A 21,718-nucleotide genomic window follows, 5' to 3' on the forward strand; every position below is an offset into this window, starting at 1 on the left:
AGCATCCAGAAGGCTCAAGTACACGGTTTCAAGGGTCCTAGTCTGGAAGTACAACACATTTCATTGTTTCAAATTGTTTAATTAAGATCTAGCCAACACCACAGACACAGTTGTACACCAAGCAAGTCAGAGTTAACAACAAAAAATAGATCAGCATATAGCATTGTGTGTTACCATAACTGACTTAATTTATCTACCTAAAGACAGCAGAAAATCACTTATGATCCGACTTTTATTGTAGGTACAAATACAAGAAGTTCTTAAAAACTTGAATAAAGATATATAAACAGGACACTGCAACAGTAAGTAACAAGAGATGACAGTATGGGGTATCTGCTTAGGAACTCTTAATATAGTTGCAGACATCCATACTAATTGACAGCTGTTTATTGAGAACTTAGATAGTAAAATAAAAAACCTTACAGATAACAGAGACAGTTCCTAAACAAGCAAGTCCATATTCATACAGAATATTCCCCATGTACCCACTGCTACATACCTCTGATATCTCAGCAATGCTATGAAAAAGATCTTGCCAGAGAACAGCAAAGATTAGCAGCTCTGTAACAGATAGGAATCCAATAGCCAAACTTGATAACAAGGCTGGCAAGGCACAGCCTCACAAGCTTAAACCCAAGCAGCACAGACCCAGAAACAACAGTCCAGGTCCTCAGACAGCTCTGTAGCAACAAGACAGGTCTCTGAGCAAACCATAAAGTCAGTCTCAGACTACAAGGACCACAGTTAAACCACAACTACCTCTAAAAACAGACATACCTACAATATAGCTGAGGCTAATACAGAGCAAAGGTCCAGGCCTGGGCTTAAATAGAGCTCTGGGCTCATGGGCAAAAATGGGGGTGGAGGCCCCAGGTGAGACTGGTCAGGGTAATTAAGGCTTTAATTAAGCCCTGACAGTTTTTAGGACCAAAAACAAAGGGAACAAAAGGAAACCCACAGAAGGCTTTCTAACATAATTAACCATTGAGCTTCCCTTCCTAAAAGCAGATTGTTTCCCATGTTAACACAACTGGATTCATTGCTCATGAATTTATCTAATTCTACTGTCTCCAAAGGAAATTAATTTCAATTTTCATAAAAATACTTCAAATAAGGACAAGAGATTGTTTTCCTTACAGCACTGAACCCAAATATAAGAAACTAATATCAGGGGCCAAAGGTATACTGCCTAGAAGATTAAGCAAAGCAAATACCTGAAAAAATGACAACCTGAATGCAGATGATGCCAGCTAGGGTGTTTCACATACAACTCATTCTTAATTACTTTCATTACTTTCTGATTCAGTACTTCATGCTATCACTATATTACAAATATTTGTTTGCAGATCAATGTTTTTTACAGATCTACTATCAACAAAAATTGTAAAATACATGACCTTACCTGAAGTTTTTGAGTTAAGACTCAATGATATATGTAGTCCTGCTCTAAAAATCAGTCTAAATGAGAGTCTAAAGATGTGTGAAGAAGTGATACAATTGTTCTGAAGAAAGCAATATGGCCTATGATAAAAAATGAAAAGGAAAAAAAGAAAATCTATCTGAACCAGAGGAAAGAAGAGAGAGAAAAAGGTACAATACATAGCTGTGTCATGGAGGAAGGAAAGTTTAAAAAAAAAGTGTTAAACATTTTTCAAGCTAAGTTCTGTGTGGGAAAACGGATCTACGTAACAACTAGCTTCATACACAAGTACTTTAAGTTTTGCTCTTGCTCAACCAGCTCTTCAAAGCAGGCACGGCAAGGATTCCTAGATAGCTTGGGGAGAATCCTTAGATGGTTCTGGGTACATTCATGGAATGTAAGAATGTTCCTACAAGGTACAGAGACAATTCCCAGGAATTCTTCTAGAAAGCACGGGGGGATTCCTGGGTGCACCTGGAACATTCCTAGAAAGTATGAGCCGAATGCCGGATCACCCGACAGATTCCTAGGATACACTCAGGAAATCCCTAGAAAGCAGAAGAGAAAATAGAACATTCCTAGAAAGCACTGGCAGAAATCCCTACAAAGCAAGGAAGGGAAACTTCCAGAAAGCACCAAGAAAATTCCTATCAAGCCTAAGGATAATTTTTGAAAATTGTTTAAAAGCACAAGGGAAATTCCTGAAATTCCTAGAAACCACAGTGGGAACTCCTTGAAAGTGTTGAGGGAAATTCCTAGAAAATAGCAAGACACTTCTATATAAACTGTGCACTAATCTGTACAACTGCTATGTGGAATTTCCTAAGAGGGAAAATGTGAATACAAAACACATACCTAAAATCGTGTATGCCTGAAACCAATTCTTTATATATGATTTTTTGCAGAATTTAATTTCTTAAAGCATATGATGAAAAAGAGAGAACTGAGAATGGTGGTCAGAAATAGGCAGTCAGAATAAGCATGCATGACACTTCTTCTCTCATACACTCCCAGTTTCCAACAATTTCAGCTTGCAGAAGTTTCTGACACCAACGGGAGTGTGGCTCTTCAGCAATCCCCTATGAGCTCTCTTCTCACACAGACATCCTCAGTCCTGAGAACTCTCATGAACAGCAGCACCCTTTTCTAAGTACTTGTCCAGTCTCCCCTCGCATCTACATACAATTTTGCATCCTTCAGTGCAGTTCTACAGATCTGCTACCCATCGTGTGATTGATTACCTCTTTATGTTTGTTTTGAACACAAGTCTGAGTAGCATCAGTTGTTCTGGCATTGGAAGAGACCCTTAAAACAGGCATTTCCTATGCAAATTACTATTTTGCAAATCTCTTCCATAGCCACCTCAAAGTTTTCTTTCTGTGTTGAGGAGACACAGCCTACTTGTAATCATTCCTTGCACTGAAGCCATTCCATACCTTTGATCATTCTTGCTGACATCTCTGAACCTTTACCGCTTCTGATACAGATTTCTGGGGAGAGGAGATAAAAAGTACACACAATATCCAATGTACAGATGAACCACAAACTTACATAAAAAATTGAGATAGTTTTTGTTATGTTCACTGTTCCTTTTTTACTTAATGCTAACATTTTATTTGCTTTTTGCACATCAAGCACTGAGCTGACATTTTCATGGAATCATCTATCCTGCTGCTGTAAAAGTGACCCTTCCCTTTGTGCATCAGTTCACATTTATGTATACTGAATTACTTCTGCCATTTTACTGCTAAGTTCCTCAGTCTTGTAAAGTCCTTCTGTAATTCCACACAGTCTGCTCTCATTCCTGTACAGAATACCACACAAGGATCTCAGTATTCCCTGTCCAAAATAAGATCTAGTGAACCGCTTCATTATATGTTATACAGAAACAGATAACCAAGCATCTCTAAGCAGTAATCAAAAGATGCTAAAGAGAAATATCGACAAATTGATAAATGTGTCTTGCTGAAGTATCTGCTGCTGTGCATTTCACCTCTCTTGGACAGGCTATCACCCCAAAGAAGTGTCAAGACTCAAGTCATTCTCAAGAAAATGTAGTGTCTTAGCATGAAATAATTTTCATGGCAACATAATCTAAGACAACTGAGTTTCTACTGGAAGACTTCAGATGCAGGCACACAATTTTTTCTGGTGCATCTGCAGTGACAGCAGTAACTTTCAGCTGAGATGCAGAATGAATATTATCCAAGGTGTAGTAACTTCACCATAGCTTTCTGGTAGCAGGCAGAGATTTTCCACACTCTTCCTTGAGAAATGTAGGGCCTAACCTCACATGCCTTGAACATCCAAAATCCTACTAACTGCAGTGAGAACTATTTCCCTGTAAAGATAGAAGACTGGATGTTCATTAGAAAATTAAGTAAACACATTGAGGGTGGCCCTCCCATGAAGACATACAAAAGCTCTTTCCACTCCTTTTCTATGCATGTCTTTACAATTTATCTATGAAGTTTTGTTAAAACAGATCCTGGTGTTTGAAAAGTGCAATATCTAGCATAGGTGTAATATAGCATTTATAGTCACAGAACCTCCACAAATACTAAAATCCTGCTCTAAAGTATATACATGCCACATACTCACTTTGAGCTACCTTTACTTGATTAATAGACAATCACAATACATTTTCAAATCCATTTACCATTAAAAAAGATATGTTAAGAGACGGTTAATTTGAGAGTTTTAAATAAAAACTTCACTTCTGATACTAGATATAGTCAAACTTACAGGCAATATAATCAGTTTAACATCTTCTTTACTTTGTATGCAGGGAATTATTTTAACAAGACAGTTATTTTTATTTTGTGAGTTATAATAATTGGGAATTTTGAACATTATTTTATTCTACCAAAACCCAATGTGTCCTTACAAAAGAAAAACAGAAATATTATTCTTTCATTTTAGAATATTATTAGAGCATTATACATTCGTCTTAAAAAGAAGTTAATCTGGCCCACTAAATATGAAAGCAAAGAACAAAAGAACATTCTTCCTCAGAAATAAACAGCAACAAACCCAACATGAAAAAACTGAAACAATAATGAACCTGAAAATTATCTGAACACTCACTGTGCTGGTTTTTCAGTTTCATGTTAGAAACAGACTGAAGACAATGCTGGGCAATATTTGATTTCTCCAAATCTGATGACTACTCCCTTCAAATTATCAGATCTGAAAGGAGAAATACAGCCATTCTTGAAGATCAGCTGCCACCTAGTGAATGGTAAGAAAACTGTTTAAAACACCTTTTTTTTTTTTTTTTTTTTTTTTTTTGGACAGTTTAAACTAGATTCTTGGTGGAATTCCTTTTTGCTGTTTTGTCACTGTTAATTTTGGGGTCTGTAAATTATTGAGGAGCATGACTATTAAAAGGTATGCATTCCAAAGCAGAGCAATGTCCCTCAAAGATGGTTTTTATTAAAATATATAAATAAGGTCTTGATCCCACACTTTTCTCAAAAAACACCAATCATTTGCAAAAAGCCATGTTAGTGTTTTTTGGGCATCACTTCATTATACTGAAAAGAACTGAACTATCAGTGCCTTAATGTAAAATATTCGGTGTTACAACAATATACTACAGTTAAAAATCAAATAAGTTTAACTTAAAATTCACTGAGATGTGTTCATCAAGAAAAAATATCACATTTTTTATGTTGGACACCAAGCATGTTATTGTTATATGTATACTTTACACTAACTAATTTACAGATAACTAGAATAAAACCAAAAACGTGAGCAGCATGGACCAACACTGTCAAATTAACTATTCTCATGTAGGACTACTGTGTTTCATGAATTAATATTTCATACCTGTTTCACGTTTTTGTGAAACAAGAAGTATTCTGTTCATATTTCAGAAATTATTACTGGTAGATACCTGCCAAGCAGGCTGGTCTTTGTCTTATTTTTCCCCTAAACCATCTCCTGCATTTCTACAATCAATGTGATGACACAAGCTGGAATGGCCACCAAAAGAGGTCACAGCCCTCCCTCCTGTTCCAGCTGCCCATTTCAAACCATTCTTTGCACTGACATGAGCATTTGCATGGCAGTGCAATGAATAAAATTGGAATTTAGTGCCAGTTAACTAACTCACCAAGAAAAAAAAAAATAGTACTACACCAAACAGCTCATCATCTTTGCCATACTGATGCTTTTCTTATTAAAAGGAAAGACAGGAACTGCATGGTGACAAAGGGTGGAATTGCATGACAAAGGGTGGACCCCCCTCTTTTACTGTCTAAACCAATCTGGGAACTAAGATAAACAAAAAGCAGGAAGGAAAAGAGACTGTTGCTGTGCTATTTATCCCATTATATTTATGCAAATCTGTATCAAAGTAAATTTAAAATTGGAAAAATGGATTACTGCAAAGCACCTCTTCCATGAATTTATCATTAAAAACATCAGCAAGACCTAAACTTGCCCTCACTAAAGCCAACAGAAGCTCAAATCAATAATCCTAACAATGATTATTTGGAATTCTTTGTCTCTCAAGATTAGATTTGCAGGTGTTTTCCTTCTCATAAGAAATCAGGTTTTCCAGATGTTGCAATAAGTCTGTTACAAAGAACAACTATATATGAATATAAACCACAGAGCTCGTTTCAAATATGTACTTTTCCATACTTTTCTTTCCTAAACACAACTTTTTAAAACCAAGCAGAGGGTCTACCACTTAGTTTGGAACTCTGAAACACAAATCTGTCATTTTAAACAGAGTATGTTTTTTGTTTAATCGAGTACATACTCGAGGGCACTCGTGTTTATGAGAACCTTTGACGGAAAGAAATAAAACAAGAGAATGTGTTTATAAGACATTGGCTTGAAAATACATTCTCCTTCTTGGAATGAAAGTTCCTTATAATCTTTTGTCTGTACATTCTCTGGACAGACATTAGTCTGTCCCACTCTAAATACCTAATAAGTCTGCATATTACATATAAGCATATTCCATAAAAGCATTTGCATACATGTGCAGTACAAAAACGTGCTATGAAAGGAAACATTAAGTAGATATCCAGGAGAAGAGAAACAGAAAATAAGCACTGAAAGGAGAAAATCTGGTCATGAATTGAAAGGAAATACAACATAGGCTCTTTTGCACATAATTAGGCATAAAGAGGCGTGCTGGCTTTCACACTGCTCAGCCCTACACCTTCTGAGTTCCAGCTCAGCATTTAAAATCAGCTGAACCGGCTCTGTTAACACTGCCTGCCTTTGTTCATACGGCTTACTAAAATTTTTTGTGTAGGGCCCTCAATTAAGAAAGGTGATTAAGCAGGACACCGTTAAAAGATTTTCTCATGCTTCCCCTCCAGAGGCCTTCAAAACGCAGGCTGGACAGTCGGTAGTCATGCTCTCAAACACCCTCCCTGTGTTTGCTGTGAACATAACTACGTCTGGCTGGTGTCGTGTAGCTGAGATCCCAGTTCCTGTAGGTATGGGGCCACAAATAAAGTCTGTATGCCTTCAGTACCGACCGGTGTGATTTTACTTACAATGAAGCTACTCACAAGAATAAAATTATACACATACTATATTTTGTAGATCGTGATTTTATCGTGTTTCCCACAATGCTGACAGATAGATCTCCTGAAAGGTTTTCTAAAAGTACTGCACAATTCATGGCACAATTTAAGAAGGTGGTAGACCCAAAAAATCATACAAGTAATTTTTTCTAAGCTGAGCATTTGTCATGGCAACATACTACTACAGTTTTACCAACTGTTGAATAAATGTGTCCTAATTACTTGTAGCAGCAGCTTCTCAAGTCAACTGTGGGGCTCCTCACTTGTTTTTCTTAACCACCACCTTAAGTTGACTCAACCCCAACTAACTGGTGGAAAAGGTGTTACCCTGAGTCTAGGGAAGAACTGACGGGACACGGGAAGGGGAAGCCCAACTTTAGAAAGAAACGTCAACCTGACAACCGGGAGGTGCTGAGGAGACGGAGCGGGGGAGACGGAGGCGGGGGAGACGGAGGCGGGGGAGACGGAGCGAGCCCCGCCAAGACGTGTCTGTGGAGCACAACGCGAGTGGCCGCGAGGAGGGAGGTCAATCCGCTCAGCCTGTGGGAAGCGGTATCAGAGGCCGAGAGGGCGCTGGCAGCGGGGCGGGGCGGCCCGGCCCGGCCCAGCCTCCGCCTCAGGGGCAGCCCCTGCCCGCCCTCTCGGCGGCGGAGGCGGGAACAGGAGGGAGGGCGGTGCCGCCCCGCCCCGCGCGCTGCCTCCCACTGCGCGTGCGCGGCTGCGGCGCGTGCGCGGCGGGGCCGCCTGGCGGGAGCAGCCCCGGGCCGGTATCGGCGGGGCCGGCGGCCTGCGGGAGGGCGAGGCGGGGTGAGTAAGGGGCTGGACGGGGCCGCGCAAGACTGCGATGGAGGCGGCAGCCTTAAAGCTGCTCCTCTTGGACCCGGGAGATGAGGGCACCCAGAGGTGCAGGCTAGGACCCGCCGCCCTCTCCACCCTGGGGGCCAGGATCGGCGCCCCGCTGAGGATCGCGCTGCCTACCGGCTGCTGCTTGTGCACGGCGTGGCCCAGGCGCGATTTGGCGGACGGGTACCTGCAGGTTGATCTGACCTGCAGAACCGCGGGGGTGACGGCGAGGGACCTGGCGGGCCTCACGCTGAGTGTCGGCCAGCTGGAGCTTCTGGCCCACCGCCAGTTAAAAAAAGCGACTGTGAAAGTGGTGCTGAAGAGCTCTGCACTGAAAAAGTCAACTCCCAGAGCAGTGTTGCAGGAGACAATCAGAGAACTGCTAAGGAATGTTTATGTTTCACTTCATTACATTGTTACTGTTGCCCCAAATCTCGAAAATCCCGTGGTGTATATTGAAATACTGTCCGCAGACCTTTCGGTGGAGGAAGCTGGACTGATAACCCCACAAACAAGCATAAAAATTAAGGAGGTGGTCACTTATGAACGGTACAGACATTTATCCGGAGACACTGCAAAAATTTCAATTGCAGGACTAGATGATGTGGGAAAGTCTTTGAAAGAAATTATTGATCTGCCTTTCCGCTTTCCAAAAACTTTTAAGAAGCTAGGGCTTTCTGTCCCTAATGGAGTGCTATTAATAGGGCCACCAGGTGTAGGGAAAACTCTCCTTGTAAAGGCAGTAGCAAAAGAAGTGGGTGCGTATCTGCTTTGCATCAGTGGTCCAGCCCTCTATGGTTCAAGACCAGGAGAAAGTGAAGAGAATTTGCGAAAAGTCTTTGAAAAGGGCCGAGAGATGTCATGTGAAGGCCCAACCGTTCTCTTTATTGATGAAGTTGACTCTTTATGTCCGAAGCGAGGAAGTTCAAACAATTCTCCTGAAGATCGTATTGTTGCTCAGTTGCTAACGCTGCTGGACGGAGTAGGTAGCGAGGGTAAGATGGTCGTTATAGCAGCAACAAACAGGCCTGATGCCTTAGACCCCGCACTGAGAAGACCTGGCAGATTTGACAGAGAGGTGAGCAAACCCGTTAATCGTACGCTCTCTTTGTTCTTTCCTTTTTGAGGTGGAGCAGGGGGCAGTTAAAGTTGGGTTTGGAGGTTTTTTAATGTCTGCTAGCCGTGTTTTGTAGTGGGATTCTACAAGGCTTGGGACGTGTCCTGTTTCTTTAGCTTGCTGCAGCTTGGGTGAGGTAGGGAGCACATTTTACTCAGGATACCGAGAGTTCTAAATATTTGAAAACAGACAAGGGGACTCTTTATCCTTCATTATAATAAAGACATGGACCCTTTCTTGAGAGTTTTCTTTTGCTTACAGATGCTTAGCATTACAGACACAGATTTTTCTCATTTAAAATCCAGGTTGAAGATTTATGCATCTCTCCTTAAAAGTTTGTTGTGACAGAGAACTAGTAACCTGTTGTATCAAAAATTCTATTCAGATTTCAGTAACAGAGGCTAGGTCTACTCTGGAAATCTGCTAGCCTTATGGTCAAAAGAAGAAAGAACACATAAAGTTATGCAACACTCAATGCTTTTGGTTGTATTGTTTATTTTGCTGACTAAATGCACTCCTGGGTCATTCAGTTGAGTCAAGTTCTTTAATACTTTCACAATTATAATTTAAATTATTTTACAGGATTTATAGATTGTTGAGATGCGTTTTATGGTGGCATTTTACTAGGGTTTTAATAATATATGAATGTTTATCTAACTGATTTTTTTCTTTTGGATGAATCTAACTCAGTCCTTGTGATGCAAGGAAATTACTATTTCAGTGTTATGTTGAAATGACTTTAAGATACGACGTGATGGACACTAGCTGACAGTGTCTTATGAACAACTGTTTATACAAACACTCTTTGCTTAGAAAGTAAGTATAAATGTCTTTAAAATGCATTTAAACATTTGTCATTTGCATAGTGCTGCTAATAAGTTTCTTGTAAAATTCTTTAGTTGCAGTATAAGTATGTATAAATCTCAAGTAAGCAGTATAAAGTAGAGACAAAGTTGCTTGCCCACATCTATAAAATAAGAGGAATATAGAAAAATATCAACTTACAATTTGTTTCATTGTATTTGGTTTAGGTTATTATTGGGACCCCAACGCTTACGCAGAGAAGATCCATCCTGCAGTTGCTTACATCCAGTATGCCGATTTCTACAGACGTTGATTTGGTTAAACTGGCAGAAATGACAACTGGGTATGTTGGAGCTGACCTTACAGCACTCTGCAGAGAAGCTGCCATGCAGGCTGTGTTCCACAGCTCTTTGGTATGATTGCAAATTAGTCAAGAAGAAATTAATATATGTACCACCCTTTCCCCATTAATACTTGGCTTTACTTGAAAAGCTCAACAAGTTGAAGAACTCACAAATTAAAATATTGAAAAATATCAAGTATGTTACAGACATAAATATGCCATTTCACTAGTCCTTTCAGTTCTCACCTGAAAAGATTATTTTCTCCTTTCTGGGTGAAAAGCTTTGCCAAAAGTTTTCATCCTCATCCTTATCTTTTTAGGATTGTGCAAAGCAAAGATTTTAGTCTTTTTTGGCAAACTAAAGTCCACCAAGGCTCTCTGAAGCTATCAGCAATTTAGAATTCTACTTCTTAATAATAACTGCAAATTAAAGTTTAGGTTGACACATAAATATGTAACTGCTACTGATAATATCTATTGTCATTTAGGTTGTATGGCTGGATATAATGTTGTAGACACAACATATACAACTGCCCAGCATGCAGAAATTTAACTTCATAGCAATTCTCTAATTTCATATCTACAATACCTATTTCTTAATCTTATTTATTCTGACCTTTACAAAAATTGGGAGATATATGTTTGCTGTGGTTTTCCATCTGGAATGGCTGAGCGGAAATTTAAAGCCACATTTGCAAAATTTCCAGAGTCAGGGCATCTACAGAGTATGGTAGAACCCTCTTGTCTTCACTCAGGGGTAGAAAAGAAGAGAGCATTGTATTTCTAGAACTTCCATCTCCTCCAGATACCTTACAAATATTGAAAATAATACAGTAATTCTAGCCTGGTAACCCAGAAAGGAATAGATGGACAAATTAAAATAATAAATAAGTAGATGGCCTATTTGTCTTTAAAACTGCAAGCACCTTTGTAAAATACCTCTTAGTTTTGTTACTGCATCTGTAGTTTAATAATGGTATTTTATAGCCTATTTGAGATAAAGTGTCTTACTTTCTCCAGTATGTGGTGAAAATGAATGGTTGAACATTCTTACTTGTATTCAAGAGATTCTAGGATTGGGTGTGCAGTAACCCTGAAAGTAGCAAACATTTGATTTAGCAGATCACTGAAATGGAGCTATAATTTAGGGAAAAACAACAGTTTTCCCTAAAACATTAATTTCTGTTAAAACTCTTTTTTCCTGTGTAAAAACTTGCCATTAAAGAGAATATATTCTACTTTGTGTTACGTCTTTGTGTCTGCAGTGCTTAAGCTTGTTAGGGCAAGAATTTACTTCTTTATCAGTTGCAGTTGGCCTTTGGTGAAATGTTTTGCGTAATAATGAAGCATTATAAGTTATTATGTAAAGATATTGTTAATATGCTTTATCTGGGTTTCCTCAGGATTCAGCTGAAACCATGATTGACATGGCAGATTTCCAAGAAGCTTTTAAAAAAATTCAACCATCTTCTTTTCGAAGTGCAATTGGACTAACAGAGTGTAAACCTGTCACTTGGGAGCAAATTGGTGGTCTTGAAGATGTGAAATTAAAGTTAAAACAGGTAACGTATACAACAAATTTAGATAAACAGCTGGTTTGTAATACCCACGTCCTCCAAGGTGTTCTGTAGGCTGTATTACGGAAACAAATTATTTTGCAAATTACCTGATTATGAATTATATTTTCAACATTTGTTAGACTACATTATTACAATGTTTGTGAGTTAGAAGTGTTCCAGTTACAAGATAGCACCACCAAGCATAGTATCATGGAAAAATAAGCATGTTTTGTGATAGCTGAAAAACACTTAACTTGTAGCCAGATAATTTGTCCATTCCTCAGTTCGTAGCCAGAGATGGCTCTTGCATATCATCTCTTGAGGATTGCCTTTTGTTCTGTTTGAGACAGAGAGGAAATTTTAAGAAGAGGGGCATCATATGAAGTAAGACCAAATTAATATTCTGTGATTTCAAATTAATGTTTGTACCAAGGAGAGGAAATCATGTGCTCAGCAGTTTTATTGATTGCCTGTGAACTCTGGTTTTGTTACTAAGAATTTCATCCCTTTTTTATGTATTGACAGAGTATTGAGTGGCCTATGAAATTTCCTCAGGCGTTTGCTAGGATGGGCCTGTCTCATCCAAAGGGTATTCTTCTCTACGGGCCATCAGGGTGTGCCAAAACCACACTGGTGAGGGCTGTGGCCACAAGTTGTCATTGTTCCTTTCTTTCTGTAAGTGGTGCTGACCTTTTCTCACCTTACGTCGGAGATTCAGAGAAGATTTTGTCCCAGGTACAGTTTTTAATTTGTATAAGGTCTCTATTTTTGCTTGATTTTTGTAAAGTACTAGTTGTTATTGAAAAGCTTATAGTCAAAGCTCTCATCTGATCATTAAATAGAAATGGTTTACAGATTCACAGTTAAATAAACTGAGAATGTAGCCCTAAAATTATACCAGTTTTAAACTTTGAAAGTATTTCTATCCTTTTGTTTTCAGTTCATTTTAGAATTCAAATAAGGAGAACATAATAGTAAACATAAGGCAGAACAGTTCTTGTGAATCTTTATGAATCTGTCTTTAAAATTAAGCAATTGAAATACAGAGTATATGTAAACAGGAGTTTTCACCTTACCTGATAGCATGTATGCAATAATGTTTTACTTTATTGATATTTTTGAAGGTTTTTCGCCAAGCAAGAGCAAATACTCCAGCAATAATATTCCTAGATGAGATTGATTCTATCCTGGGATCTCGGTCACAGGGCCGAAGTGGCCATGGTGTCTCGGAGCGGGTTCTTTCTGTTCTTCTCAATGAGTTGGATGGGATTGGGCTGAAAGTCACAGAGAGAAGAGGAAGCAAACTACAGCTTGAGGATCAATGTCAAGAACAAAGTGATGAGGAAATAAAGGTATTTATGTTCCCTTTTCCATATAGGAAGAATGATAAATGCTGTACAGTTGTTCCAGAAATTTTAGTTGTTGGCATTCACACTTGTTAAAATCCTAAAGCTTAAAAATACACAAGATGCTTTTCTACTCTGTCATAATTTCTAGTTTTTCGAAAATACCATATATAGGCTACTAACTCTTTTTACATACGCTATTCCTCAATGGGACTTTGTTTGAACAAAATACCCTCATGAGCATTACTAGTTGGTGTTTATCTTCAGTCACAAAAATCTTCTTGCTTGACACTAAGGTAATTTTTAGACTTTGTGCTATTTTTACTATTCTGCAGTTCCTTCCTGAATTTACTTTTTATAAGCATTTCCCATACTTAATTTGCAGTGCTTTGTCATATATACTTGCTACAAAACTGGTACAGTTATGATCATTTACTTATTTAAACAAAAACTTGCATCTGGACTTTTCAGTGAATTGTTTACAACATTTAAAGTTTAGATTTTCTGCAGTTTCAGAATTATAGGGTACTGAATCTTTGCGTATAAATTTGTTACAGTTTGGCCAAAGAAAAGTCTGTACTTATTTTCAAGGCAGATGCTAACTATATTTCTTCCTTGTCATCTAATCTGACCTGCACCAAGGCATTTTTTACCTCAAGAACAAAAGAAATATTAGTATTGAAAGGAAAATAACTAAAGATAAATCATCTTTTCACCCTTCCCATTTTGTCATTCTTAGTTAACTAATATCTTTAGATAATACTTATCAACCGTGTTGCGCTAATTTGTTGATGTCATCTCTTACTCAGCTAGAGTTTCAGGAAACTTTGAACAAAGATTTCATGGTAGTTGCTGCAACAAATAGACCAGATATGTTGGATGATGCCTTATTGCGTCCTGGAAGGCTTGACAAGGTGATCTATATTCCACCTCCAGATCTGAAGGTGATGTATTACAAATTCATATGTGGCTTTAAATAGAGAGATATTAATTGCCAACATACTTTAGGAGCAAAGGGGGCATATTCCTGTAATATATTTAACAATTGAGGGATGATTCACTGAAGATCAGTCACCAAACTCAATGAAGAAGCTTAAAAAGGAGTAACTGCATTTGTAATTTCAACACCAGTAACATTTTAACCGGCGTATATAGTTACACTATTACATATAGAAAATTGACAAAATCTGTAATAATTCTGTATTTACAAAATCAAGGTGCAGTTTAGGAAGTACCATAACAAGTTGTCTGTCCTTGCTTCAAATCATTCTTGTGCCCTGTTCCCAAGGGTAGTGTAGCTTCTTGTCCTGAGCTTCCCCACCAAAAAAAAAGGTTTGACCCAAAGCAGGCCAAATATGAACTCTTCAGTATAAAATACTATGTTTTCATTAGGTAATGAGTAACTGTGAATAGCAGAGTTTCAATATATTAGGTAACAATAAGAGTAAGTATTATCTCCTTTAGTAGCACTTTATTCACGCCTCCACCAAAACCACGTGGTTTTGGTACTCTTTGGGATTTCCTTTAGTTCTAATTTATATTTGGTACTGCTTTGGAGAGGGATTAATTATTGGTTGGTTTGTTTTCTTGTATAATTTGCACCAATTTACAGGGAAGGCTTTCCATTTTGAAAATCTGCACAGAAAAAATTCCCTTAGCTACTGATGTGTCATTGCAAGATGTGGCAGTCCTAACAGACCTCTTCTCTGGAGCTGATATTGAAAACCTGTGCAAGGAGGTAAGAAATATTTATGGTCAATCTGTGAAGTCAATGATAAATGAAACTTTCCAGTGAAGAGAGACCCAACTCATAGATGTTACCAACCCATCTGTACTATGGATTCTTTCAAAGTTTGTAATGAAAATATAAAGAGAATGAGTAAAACTGAAGAACTGCACAAGGGTTAATTCTTTAAAGAAAGCCTTTATTCTCATTTGGCTTTTTTTTCTGTGATAATTTACTAGAAATTAAGGAACTGTACTACCCTTTGTTTCATGTGGCCTTTTCTAGATGAATTGTATTCACTGTACTGCAAGCAACTGAAGCATTTTTAGTTGAAATTAGCATGTGCTGTCAAGGCTAGAGAGAAAAAAAAATTATAAATCTGTAAGTGTTTGAGATAAATTGTATAAAAGAGAGAAGACTAGGAAGAAAATCCAAATATAGAAGTGATCAAGGATCTGTTGTCTAATCCAGACAAAAAAGTGAATGGGAAAGTTACAGTAATCTTACTTGATGTTTATGGTTAAATAACCATAAATTATATAATGCTGTTTTCAGATGCTTTACCTAAAATTCTGTTTCATGTAAAATATTTTAGAATACTTGCCATAACTTCTTTGCAACTTATAAGCACTTCAAGTTGTTTCTCTTTTTTTCTTTTAAAGGCTGCTTTGTTGGCATTGCAAGAAAATGGACTTGAAGCAACTGCCGTAAAACATGAGCATTTTGTAAAATCGTTGAAGACTGTAAAACCATCCTTAAACATAAAAGACCTGGAGTTTTATGAAAAATTTTATAATCAAGAATTATCCTCTTGAATCAAAAAGAAGTGATGTAGCATAGGTATTTTTAAATATATTACAAAGATTTTGCAATGGTTTACCTCTTTCCTGCTTTTTAATACTGACTGTCATTTTCAGTGTGTATGAAACACAGTAAAATTTCACTTGTGAAAAATCTCTGATTTCAGTTAATGGAGAATAAAACTTTTTTTTGCTTTGTCTAGGTTTCCATCTGATGAAACGAGTCATTGAGATACTTAGATAAAGCACTGTGGAACAGCGTAGTGTTACTGTAGGTTTCCTACTTTTCAGTACAAACACTGGTACTATAAGAATATTTAATTTAAAATGTGTTGTGAAGTCTCTAAAGGATGGTGAATACTTGAAAGGTAGAAAAGCTTTCAGAATGTTAAATAGGAGGAAGTGAGTCCCGTGCCATATAAAACGTTAAGGTGTTTTATATATGCATTATCTACAGTCTTGCTTTCTTACAAGCAGATTACAAAATATAGTGGCAGTGAAAAGTTTGTCAGTGTTTAATACCCTCTTGTAAATTTGGGAGCCTGGATTCTTTGAAATAATTTTAGATCAGTTATTGCTTACTGTTCGAACATATGGATTGAGTGAGCAGATACTAAGTCTGTAATCGATTCAAACTATAATAATTTCTTCTTTAGGGAAAGGAGTTTGCTTTATAACTGTTTCTGCAGAATTCTTTTTCCCACCCAACCATTCCTTGTCAGTGTATTTTTGTAGGTTGTCTTCTATAATACATAGATATATCAAAGACAACTGTTACTGCATGCATGTAAGCATGCATTTTAACTCACCGGGATAGGAAGTTTAATTATTTTTTCCTTTTCCCCATGAAAATGCTTGTGAACAAAACACTTCACTGTCAAAAAGTTTCTTATTTCAGCTGAGGTTCTTGAGTTATAAACCCATTAACAAGTATTTCTCTCCCATAACAGGGACCCTAGGGACCGCTCTGCAGTGTGGTTTACAGTGAGATGGGTCATGAAAAGAAGTTCCAAGGCAGTTGGTGACTGCAGAGGGCAAAGGGGAGTAGTAGAAGCTGTTGTAACTTAGGAAAGGGTTCAGATATAAACGACTGTCCTACAGCTTGGTGCCCTTAATCACCATTTCCTAAGGAATGGCCATCCTGCTGCTTTATTGCTGGCAACAAGTAGGCCAGTGCCAGTGAACTTCCCAAAGGTTTCTCAGCAGCAGTGCTGGAGATAAGTATGAAAACCTTCATGGTAACTCTCTGTTTGGCTTTCTGTTTGAGAGTGTTGCCTTAGAATTGCCAGATCTGAAAGGTGCTAGGACAGCAAAATGCTGTCAGCTCCTTTGTTTCAAAGATGCTGCTGCTTAACTTCTGTACTTGTTCCCTAGAAGGACCGTCAGAGCTAATTGTGCCCTGTCGTGTCCCCTCCTTGCCCGGGGAGCCAGCAGAGCATGCGGGAAGGGCAACCTCGGCTTCCCGTGGACAGGAGGGGGAGAAACGGATTTACAGGAGGCGTCTGCTGGCCCCACGCACCTCCAGCCTGCCCCTGGTAGTTGTTTCCAGATGGGGGTGTTGGGAAGTGATGGGACCTGCCTAGCACGGCAGAGGGATGGGAACCTGGGCCTTAACCTTTGGCTTCAACAGCAGGGGCTCGGTGACATCGGGCTCCTGTTTCGGTCACCACACGCACCTTGCCGAGCGCAGAGAGGAGGCAGGCCGAGGCCTTGCCTGTGCTTTTGCCTGGCTACGCTGTTCTTTAGGCAACTGCCTGGCGAAGGGGGCAAACGGGGAGGCGAAGGAGAAGTGGAGAAGCAAGGTGCGGGTAACGCGGGAGGGGCGCGGCCCGCACCGCCCGCACCGGCCGCCTGCGCCTGCCCGACGCGCGCCGCGAGGGGGCGCTGCTCGCCCGCGGGCGGCTTCCCGCGCCGGCCGCTGGGGGGCGCCGCTCCCGCCCGCGCGGGGGCCGCGGGGTGCGGGGGGCAGGCAGCGGCTGCGGGCGTTGCTGCGCGTATATAACGCGGAGAGCACGTTCCCCCGGCGCTGGTGCCCGTCGGCAGCGCTGCCGGTCCTTCGCCGCTCTGCCAGGTAACGGAGCCGTCGTGCCCTTTCCCCCGGGGCCGGCCGTCGAGCCCGCGTCCCGCAGCCCGGGGGGTCGCAGCCCGGGGTGCGGTAACAGGGAACCCGTTTATTCCAGGTCCGCAGCCGCAGCGAGGATGAACACGAACTTCTTGCATTTACTAAAAGCGAAAAAAGAAGTAAGTTTGTCAGAGACCGTCGGTTCTGTGATAACCCCCGGGGGGGGCGGGATGCCGGCGGGCTGCAGCAGGTGCGCGGGGGGTTCCCGTTTAATAACGAGAGGAAATCCAGAGGGCAAGGGACGTGTGTGAGTTAAATTCATGAAAAGCGAGACGGTGTGAATAGTAATATAGAGGTAATACATCTGAACAGGTATATAACCTTAGTTCCTTGTTCCTTGTAACCCTGGCTCTCCCTGTTCATGGCTCTGTGGGCACGACACTCGTTCTTCAAGTCTTTTCTCCTTTTTATGTCTTTCAGCTCATTCCCCTGGTTGGAGTAGTGTCCTTTGCAGCAGCTGGGGCACTCTTTTTTTCTGCCTATTCCCTATTCAGCAAATCCGATGTGATGTAAGCAAAATACTTCTTGCTTGGTGTTTACCCTAACTTTTTGTCTTCAGAGGTGTTTGACCGTCATGTTTTGTAACAACACAACAAAATCTACCGGGATGTTCCAGACTACTAGTAACAACTAAGATAGCAGCAGACTGTAAATACTGAAGGAATTAATTAATTTGGAACACAGACCAAATTATTTCTTAACTTCTGATTTAATAATTATATTTTTTCTTTGCGTCAGTTGTAATAGGTTTTAAATGTTCTTACAAAGAATTTCAAATTATCACATAAGTAGATGACATGCAGATATGTTGCAACCCGGCTATTTACTTGTATATAAAGAACGGCATTTGATAAAATTAATTTACAATTAGTTAATATTTTAATGACTTGGCTAATAATTGAAACAAAGTCCTATACTTTTTAAGTTTTGGGGAATTTTTATATTTACTGTGAAGTGATTGGAACAGGCACTTTAGCTGTCAGGGTAAGAATCCCCGTATTTCTTCTGTGTCTTTATTCAGTTTTGATTTTTTAGCTTGCTTCCCTTATGGTAACACATTATACTTGAACAATGTTGGCCTGTTTGATTCTTTTGAAGCTGCAAATAAAGCAAGCCATCACTGATTCCTACCTAGAATTTAAAACAAAAATGTCCAAACCTGTAACTTGCGTTTCAGGGAATTACTACTGACAATAGACTGCTCATATAAGAAAAATGTATGCAAGTTCACACCCTAAAACATAGTACCTGTTTTGTTTTCTCTTCTCTTAAAGCATTAACAAGAGTGGCAATCCAGAACCATGGGAAACTGTTGATCCTAACAAGCCTCAGAAGGTAATTTGTACAAATAATATAGTCCGTGCAAATAGCATAGATTCCAACACAATAACTTTAGCTAAATGTGTAAGAACTAGCAAAATATTAATGAGGAAACAAGTGTAAAGCTGACATAACATCTATGTAAAAGTGGAACGAATTGCTTAACTCGTTGCTTTGTCACGTATCTTCCCTGTATTATGATAGGGATAATGATAGGGATTCAGCTATTGCATTCTAGGTCTGATCCTGAATTTATGGTGTACTTCTGGCTGGAGCTCCCCGCCCCCCAACATCCATTTACTCAATTCCATTGATAACAGTGGAAATTTGGAGCATAGAGGAACTGCTGTTTACCCTTGCCTTGTTCCTGAATTACAAAATTGACTAAGAATGTTTCTGAGTACTGCAGCCTGGAGGAAAAATAAAATATTAGTTTAGTAGAGCATCTAAGATAAGGAAAAACTAAATTATTTGGCATTATTATTTATTTAATAGCCAAGTAATTTTGTTCAATGTATTAAATATGTCATTGGTTGCTATTTTTGTTTATTTCTGAAAGGAAAATATAAAGCTGCTAGAAACCCTTCTTCACCAGTAAATTGATGTGTGATACTGGGGGTGGGAGTGGAGTAAATGCTAACTGAGATTTTGCTGATTTCTTTCATGTTTTCCTTTGAATTTCTTTCAGCTATTAACAATCCATCAGAAATGGAAACCCATAGAAGAGCTGGAAAATGTCAAAAACCTTACGAAGTGACAAGTTTCTGTTGCCTCAAAAAGGTACCCTATGAATCTAGTGGAATCACTTCTGCACAAACTTGACTACTGAAATCAGTGTGCGGAAATGCTTCTGCTACATTTTTAGGGTCTCCCTACATTTTTTGGACTCTGGATGAGGAGTTTCATGTTGCTTTAGAAGTTGGCATACAACATCCCCATAGTCCAAAAATCTGTCTCAAATGTTCAGTAGGCATTTGATGTCAAATGTTGAATATTCAGATGGTAATTATAGATAGAAAAAGCCTTCACACTTTTTGTAGAATTTTGTTTTTATCAATACGTGAATTTTGTAATTTTATATATATTTTAAATTTTTAGAACATTCCGTGTAAATTCCATAAATGGAGATTACCCAAAAGCCCTTATAAATTGGGATTCCTGGTCTCTATACTATATTTCAGTGCCGTGTACAGACCAAATAGTGATCATAGCCAGAGGATGTCTTTGTATGGCAACATATGTGGTCATAAAGCATACTTGCATTTGTTTTCTACGTTAGATGTGATGACAATTTACATCAAAACTATCGTCCTACTGCTTGTAAGGATTTACCTTAACCCGCTGAGGAGTTTGATAGGTTATTTAAGACTGTATTTGAGACTGCAAAATTAGAACATAAGAATTAAGCATGGCTAAAAGGGAATGGGAAATTAGATAATTTCTATAGTATTTAAGTATTGTTCATGTTTAAATTTAGAAAAAGTTACTACAGTTAGGAAACTTGCATTACCCAAAACTGATTACATAGTGTTAATTTCTTTTTTTTTGCCAAGGTAGTTCATGTGCAAGCTCAAATGTACTGCACAGTTAATATTTTTAAACATTTATATATATATATGCTGTTAGGGACATCTGCTTTAACAAAGAGAAAATAACAGATGAAGATTAGGAATAATTCTGTGAAGAGACCGTTCCTTTTTAAATATCTCTGTGCTTTCTTACGAATTGGCCACTGAAAGAATGTAATGGGCAGACCCCTAGTAAATTAATGAGGCAATATATGCATCCAATGGTAGAACAGTCCTTTTTTGGATATTTTCTGTATGTGTCCCCTTCCAAGCAGTTTCACAATATATTATGCAGTTTCTTTTACAATGGATGTTCTGAAGGCGTATTACTTTCTGTGAGGAAGAAAGCAAAAGTGAAACAACTGCTGACTGGAAAAAGTCCCCCTAAGTGAGTAATAGCAAAGTGCTTTAGGTTACTCTGCTGCAGCAAAGACAAAGCTTTACTAAAGCTGCCTCTCAGATTTTAAGGGAGCTTGGCTTCAGAAGCTTTGTTTTCTTCCAATTTATTGATGCTGAGAAAAAAAAAGTCAAAATGTTATTTTTTATCCCATGCTTGTGCACAGATGCAACATAAATATTTGTTTATCAAGTAAGGATGACTCAGCAGCATTTATGTTTCAGAGTGAGAGCAACTACAAGACTTCAGAATATGTTCTTAGCTTTCATTTTAAGAAATGACATTGCAAGATGATTGGATAGCACACAACCACAAAAATCCAGTGCTCTGAGGAATACAAGTTTTGGGTATTTTACTAGAGAAATATTTTAAAATATTTTCTGTAAGTTATTCTGTATTTCCATATTTTTACTGGACTTTCAAACTAAAGTGTTGTGCTCTGACTTGATGCATGAAATAAATGAGTTTGTTCTTCAGTAAATCACTTGTATGGTCTGTAAATACTATGACCTAAGTATCTGTCAGCATTAGGGAAATAAGTGTAAGTAATTTTTACATAATTTTTGTACTTAACGACTGGTGGTGTCTTCCAGTAGCTGGTTAAGCAGTGTGACTGCCATCAGTCACAGGTTGTTGGCTTCTCTCATCCTGTCCTGAAATATAATAGCTAAGATAATAGAATGTTTTGTTTTGTTATCTGCTCTTTTTTTTTTTTTAAATATAGATTTGTGGGGAGGGTTTTCAAATAATGTGAGAAATATTTTTCTGCAATTTAGAAAAATTACAAATGTTGTTAAAGTT

The 21,718-nt window shown here is 38.7% G+C and overlaps 2 protein-coding genes across 4 annotated transcripts; both read left to right on the plus strand.

Annotated features, from left to right (window-relative positions):
* The first annotated feature begins 7,724 nt into the window (after window positions 1-7,724).
* On the plus strand, window positions 7,725-15,708 carry AFG2B (AFG2 AAA ATPase homolog B). Of its 3 annotated transcripts, none has more exons than XM_074917021.1 (8): window positions 7,725-8,893; window positions 9,964-10,149; window positions 11,483-11,641; window positions 12,164-12,373; window positions 12,763-12,990; window positions 13,794-13,928; window positions 14,597-14,722; window positions 15,373-15,708. In XM_074917021.1, the coding sequence occupies exons 1-8, from the start codon at window positions 7,817-7,819 to the stop codon at window positions 15,523-15,525; spliced, it is 2,274 nt and encodes a 757-aa protein (XP_074773122.1). In that variant the 5' UTR covers window positions 7,725-7,816; the 3' UTR covers window positions 15,526-15,708. The 3 variants fall into 3 exon arrangements, with proteins under 3 accessions (XP_074773122.1, XP_074773123.1, XP_074773124.1); XM_074917022.1 differs by having other exon boundaries at window positions 13,800-13,928; XM_074917023.1 differs by having other exon boundaries at window positions 12,763-12,973; window positions 13,798-13,928.
* Window positions 15,709-17,550: 1,842 nt separating this feature from the next.
* On the plus strand, window positions 17,551-21,398 carry C13H15orf48 (chromosome 13 C15orf48 homolog). Its single transcript, XM_074917221.1, has 5 exons — window positions 17,551-17,581; window positions 17,691-17,751; window positions 18,053-18,141; window positions 18,907-18,967; window positions 19,641-21,398. The coding sequence occupies exons 2-5, from the start codon at window positions 17,710-17,712 to the stop codon at window positions 19,707-19,709; spliced, it is 261 nt and encodes an 86-aa protein (XP_074773322.1). The 5' UTR covers window positions 17,551-17,581; window positions 17,691-17,709; the 3' UTR covers window positions 19,710-21,398.
* The last annotated feature ends 320 nt before the right edge of the window (window positions 21,399-21,718 follow it).

Source organism: Athene noctua, chromosome 13, assembly GCF_965140245.1.
Source record: "Athene noctua chromosome 13, bAthNoc1.hap1.1, whole genome shotgun sequence".
Classification (NCBI taxonomy): Eukaryota; Metazoa; Chordata; class Aves; order Strigiformes; family Strigidae; genus Athene; species Athene noctua.